At 36.9% G+C, this 5,397-nt stretch overlaps 1 protein-coding gene across 2 annotated transcripts; it reads left to right on the top strand.

Annotated features, from left to right (window-relative positions):
- The first annotated feature begins 974 nt into the window (after positions 1–974).
- LOC121780819 (floral homeotic protein GLOBOSA-like) lies at positions 975–3,027 on the top strand. 2 transcript variants are annotated; one of them, XM_042178455.1, is made up of 7 exons: positions 975–1,272; positions 1,346–1,412; positions 1,969–2,030; positions 2,133–2,232; positions 2,352–2,381; positions 2,485–2,526; positions 2,629–3,027. In XM_042178455.1, exons 1-7 carry the CDS (start codon positions 1,082–1,084, stop codon positions 2,845–2,847), a joined length of 711 nt encoding a protein of 236 aa, XP_042034389.1. In that variant the 5' UTR covers positions 975–1,081; the 3' UTR covers positions 2,848–3,027. The 2 variants fall into 2 exon arrangements, with proteins under 2 accessions (XP_042034389.1, XP_042034388.1); XM_042178454.1 differs by having other exon boundaries at positions 995–1,272; positions 2,623–3,027.
- The last annotated feature ends 2,370 nt before the right edge of the window (positions 3,028–5,397 follow it).

Below are 5,397 nucleotides of genomic sequence, written 5' to 3'. Positions count from 1 at the left end.
TCTCTCTGTCCCATTAGAAATAAAACATTTTTCTTTTTGGTCTGTCCCATAAAAATGAAACGTTTCTAAAAATGGAAACAATACTCTCTCTACTTTTTCTTCTATCTTACTTTACACTCTCTTCATTAACTCACAAAACAACACTACATAAAATCCCGTGCCGAAAAGCAAATGTTGCATATTTAATGGGACGGAGGGAGTATAATACAACGAAGTTCTTGTTAAACTTTTTTTTGGTTAGGTTGTGAATTTTTTTTTATTTACAATCCAAATTATTTTATTTTAATTAAAATTATAAATATCATAAATTATAGTCTAATAAAATTTATTTTAGTTAAATTAAAAAATATCATTAAAAAAAAGTAAACAAATTAATTTTTATTTTAGAGAGGGCCACATTTCGTGGGCCTTGTTATTTTTGGATTTTACCATTGTGAAGGGCCATAGAGAGCCACATTTGATGGACGGGAAAATTTTGGTGGCCCACCATTGCGTGGACACTCTTATACTTAAAACCGGATTGGGCCACCATTGCGTGGACACTCTGATACTTAAAACCGGATTGAAAATACTTTCCTGTCCCATCTCACATCTAATAGAGCTCTATAGCCCATCACATTTCCATCCATAGCCATTTTCTTTTCTGACCAACATTTTGATTTTGATTTGATGGTAAAGATTTTCAATTCAAGAAACATGAAAACCCTAATTTCAAGAAACCTATTAACCCTATCTACAAAACTGAATAAAATGCTTAGTTTCATCACTTGAATCGCAAGGTCGTAGAGAGATCAATAGATAACAAGCTCCAACAAAGAGAATAAATGAATAATAACAATATCAAAATATTTACTCTTTTTGTCTCTTTCTTTTTAATTTATCACAGATTTCAACAGTTGGGTTGGCTTTATCAATTGACCACAATAATTCCTTAAACGGCTGTCTTTTGCTGAGATTTTCGAAAGCTTCTTGTCCTTTATTCCTACAAAGGGAAAACTCCATTACATCTTATCAATATCTCCTCTTCTTCTTCTAACAAGAGAGAGAAAGAGATGGGAAATTTAAAAAGTGATCTTTGCAGATGGGAAGAGGTAATAAGATTGAGATCAAGAGGATTGAAAACTCAAGCAACAGGCAGGTGACCTATTCCAAAAGAAGAAATGGGATCATGAAAAAAGCAAAGGAAATCAGCGTTTTGTGCGATGCTCATGTTTCTGTCATCATCTTCGCCAACTCCGGCAAGATGCACGAATTCTGCACCCCTTCTACCACGTATGTGTGTGTGTGTGTGTTTGTTTAGTTTCTTGATTTTTCATTACCTAATTCCAATGTTTTCTTTTTAAAGACTGGTTGACATGTTAGATCAGTACCACAAACTGTCCGGAAAGAGGCTCTGGGATGCAAAACATGAGGTATTCATTATGTGTGTGTGTGTGTGTGTGTGTGAAAAATCACAAAATTCAGCCCTAGAATTCAAGAATTTGCCAAAACAACATGGGTTTTTGCTGAAAGTTTGTAATATGTGTCAAAGATTGAATTTTGTGAAAGATTTTTATATAGTTTGAAGGTTTCCCTCTATGGATCTATCCTTGGCCCTTGCTCCTTCTCCTATAGCTACCATTTTAGCACTTTCCCATGTCAAGAACTCCAAAAACTGTGACATCTGTAAGCAGATCTGCTAAAAAATATCATTCTCTTTCTTTTTATTTGCAAAAAATATATGAATACTACTGCAGTTTCTTAGCACAAGAAAGGGAAATAAACTTATGTATTTGTGTACCCTTAAATAGATCCAGTTGTAGGGCTCCCCTTTTTGTACCTGATGACCTCCTTCTTGGCCTGTTGGTTCTAATCAAGATTTCATTGGTTTTTTGATTGATTAAATCATTAGCTTAATCTTCATACTTCATTGTAGGTTTATTTCTTTAATACTCCATATATCTTACAATAATTTCAACAAAAAAACAGCACTTGGACAATGAAATCAACCGAATCAAGAAAGAGAATGACAGCATGCAGATTCAGTTGAGGTTGTAAGAATTTGGGGGGGGGGGGGGGTCATTTCCTCCATTTTTCTCTCTTGACATTTACCATCTTCTCATTTATGTTTGTTAATATTTTGATTTTTTTAGGCACCTAAAAGGAGAAGATATATCTAATTTGAGTTACAAGGAGCTCATGGTGTTGGAGGAAGCCCTCGAAAACCGAATTACAACTCTCAAATCCAAACAGGTCCTTAATGATTATATGAGTGTAATTGTATTGAATATCATCTAAAATTCTAAATGATTATGAATCTAAATCTCCTCATTTTGTTTCTCATTTACCTTATTCTTTTTTTGTGGTGACAGATGGAGTTCGTGCGGATTATGAGGAAACATGTATAAAAATAATTGCTATTGGATGATTTTTCTTTCTACACGCACACATGTTATGCAATTGCTATTCAATCTACTAATGTTGGACTATTAAAAATAATTCCAGAATGAAATGGAGGAGGAGAATCAGAACCTTCTATTCAAGCTGGTAAGCTTATTACACTGAACATTTTTCATTCTATAACATATTTGAAATTGGCATTTAATTAATTGAGAAAATGTTCGATTATGTGATTGTCGACAGTGGCAGATGCATCTGGATCCGATGGACGATAACGTGATGGAGGCGCAGGGCGTGTACGATCATCAAGTTGCGGACTATGAAGCACAGCAGCAGATGCCATTCGCCTTCCGCATGCAGCCTAATCTGCAGGGCGTTTCTAAGGGCTTCCTACTTACCTACAAATTTACAAATAACTGCACAACTTTGGATTTAGTTGGTGTTAATTTGTGGAAGACTGTAATGTAATGTGTTATTTGTGGCCTAACTCAACAATTTTCTACTAGTATGTTATTGTAACTTGGAAGATGACTTAGTCATACTAGTAATGTGCTTTAGGATGTGTTTGCATAACTATATATCATCATCACTGTTTGTGTTTTTTCACTCCATCTACAATTTCAATATACAAGGGCCTTCATTTATTCATTTTATAGTGGCGTCATATTTTACAAAATTAATAATTATTCATTTTTAGTCCGTCCAATAAAAAGAGAATCTTTCTAAATTTTTAATTTTAGAAAGTGAACCTCATCATCTACTAATATTACATCTATTATTTTTTTTCTCTCTCTTAGTTTACCCATTATTTTTCTCTTTTATCTCTCTGACTTACCAATTTACTTCAAGTAACACACTATTATCCTACAAAAACATACACAAAATAGATATGGTTTATAGTTTGGGGGCCAAAAATGGTTTAGTGGAAACACTGAACTTCAAAGTTTTTTTGAATTTTAACCATGAGATATAATCTTGTCAACTGAATAATTTTTTTATAGATTACAATTATTTAAAACAATTTTTTAGAAAATTAAAAAGTACTAAAAAATCACTAAGGCGCTGCTCATAGGTCAATATAGGTTAGCATCCATGACCTTTTTCATGAGCAAACTGGCCTTCTCCCAGGCCCGGCCCGAACCTCCCACTGAAATCTCCGCCAGCGCCGACGAAAACTCCGGCAGTTCAGCAGCGGCCCTGAAGCACTTTTCGCTGTCGTCAAACAACCTGAGAAGAATCTCAGCCGCCCCTTCTTTACTAAGAAAGCAGCCGCTCTTCAAAATCCCCAGCATTCGGGCCACGATCCTATCGGTCCTCTTCAGCTCGCTCAGCCCTTCTTCAAAACGGGCCAGAAGCCCGAGAATTGCTAGAGCAGTTCCGGCTAGATCCTCCCCGTCTCCGCTCTCCGCCAGCTTCATCAGAGCCGGCACCGCCCCCTCCCGGACCGCGAGCGTGCAATTTCCGTGAAACTGCACCAGTTCCGCCAGAGAGCTAAGGAGGTGGTGGGTGGCCGGCCCGCACGGCCCGCATATCGCCTTCACTAGAACCTGTATCAGCCCGCAACCACCAAGTCTATCATTCTTGCATTGTTACTATATACACTATAATAAGAACACGTACAAGTTTGAAGAGTAAAATTGTAAAACACAGATTAGAGAAAACCCAAAAAAAAGACTAATTTAAAATATGAGTCAAATTCCAATTTGTGTGATCACATGTTTTTAAAATTTGAAAAACAAATCATGAAGATTGAGATGGCATGCACCTGTTTAATAGATGTGGATAAAAAGTCATTTCAAACTTAATTAGACTTTGTCGTTTTGTCTAACAACGCCTTATTCATGTGTTTTACATAGTCCGCATATCAACATGTAATTCACCGAAAAAGACAAGGCTGGAATAATTGGAAAAATCTCAAACTTTATCATTGACTCCGTATTTTTCTAATTTTGAAAAGTGTGAGACCGACAAAAATTTAACCATTGACAATTTTGGCTAAAAATATTCCTCTATTAAATATCTCGTGTGATTTTGAATGTCCTCACAACCCGAGTTATCAACTAGACCAGACTAACTCAGCCCACTACGACCTAGGCTCATCCCTTCGATGAAACAAAGCAAGCCTAGACTGAACTTAATTATTAGTTACTCCAATTAAGATCTTTTTCAAACTCCGATAAGAAACCTTGTCTAGGACCAACTCAACCCGGAACTACATATAGCCAAGCCAATTCTAACATAATTTTAAATTATTAAATTAACACAGTCTATTCACATTTTATCATGAAATTAATATATAAAAATCTGATTTACATTTCATAACTATCCAAATACAATCAAAACACCATGCAATAGTATTATTAATACAAACCTGAACGGTGCCGGCAACGCCGAATTTGGCTTTATTCTTGTTTAACATGGCAAGGCTACATAGGTACGCGGCGGCGAGTTTGGCGGACTCCGGCGTGTCGATGAGAGAAGTGAGGTGGAAAATGGTGTCCTTCTGAGCTAAAGAGTGCTTCAAGTTGGGATTAAGCGAGAGGTTGAAGAGCACCGAGAGCGCCAGTGTTTGGACATTTTGAGGCGAGGCGGCGGATTTCGAGAGGCCGATAAGCGAAGCAACGGCGCCGTTGATCTGAGCCACCAGGTTCCGATTTTGAGGGCTGATGTTGGTGATGGTGGCCAGGGTTTGCAGCGCCTGGCACCGATCCTCGTCGTCGGCGCCGGAGGATTGAGCTTCTCTCAGGCACTCCACGATGGTTTCGCGAACTCGGCTTGCCATCGCTAAATTTGATTAATTAGCTAATGTCATTGTTTTAATTTGTTGTGATTAATGTAATGAGATGACAAGAGTTTCGATTAATTCGATGGTTATGATGAGACGACAGGTTGCATTGGATTTTCGGCCGGATCGATCATGTACATGCATTGATTTTTCATGTTAGTACTACTATTGATTTATTTAAAGAAGTTGGTGAATTTCGAATTCTTGACAAGAAAATTTAATTTTAATAGCAT

Source organism: Salvia splendens, chromosome 20 (genome assembly GCF_004379255.2).
Source record: "Salvia splendens isolate huo1 chromosome 20, SspV2, whole genome shotgun sequence".
Classification (NCBI taxonomy): domain Eukaryota; kingdom Viridiplantae; phylum Streptophyta; class Magnoliopsida; order Lamiales; family Lamiaceae; genus Salvia; species Salvia splendens.
This window is presented reverse-complemented; position numbering and strand designations above follow the sequence as displayed.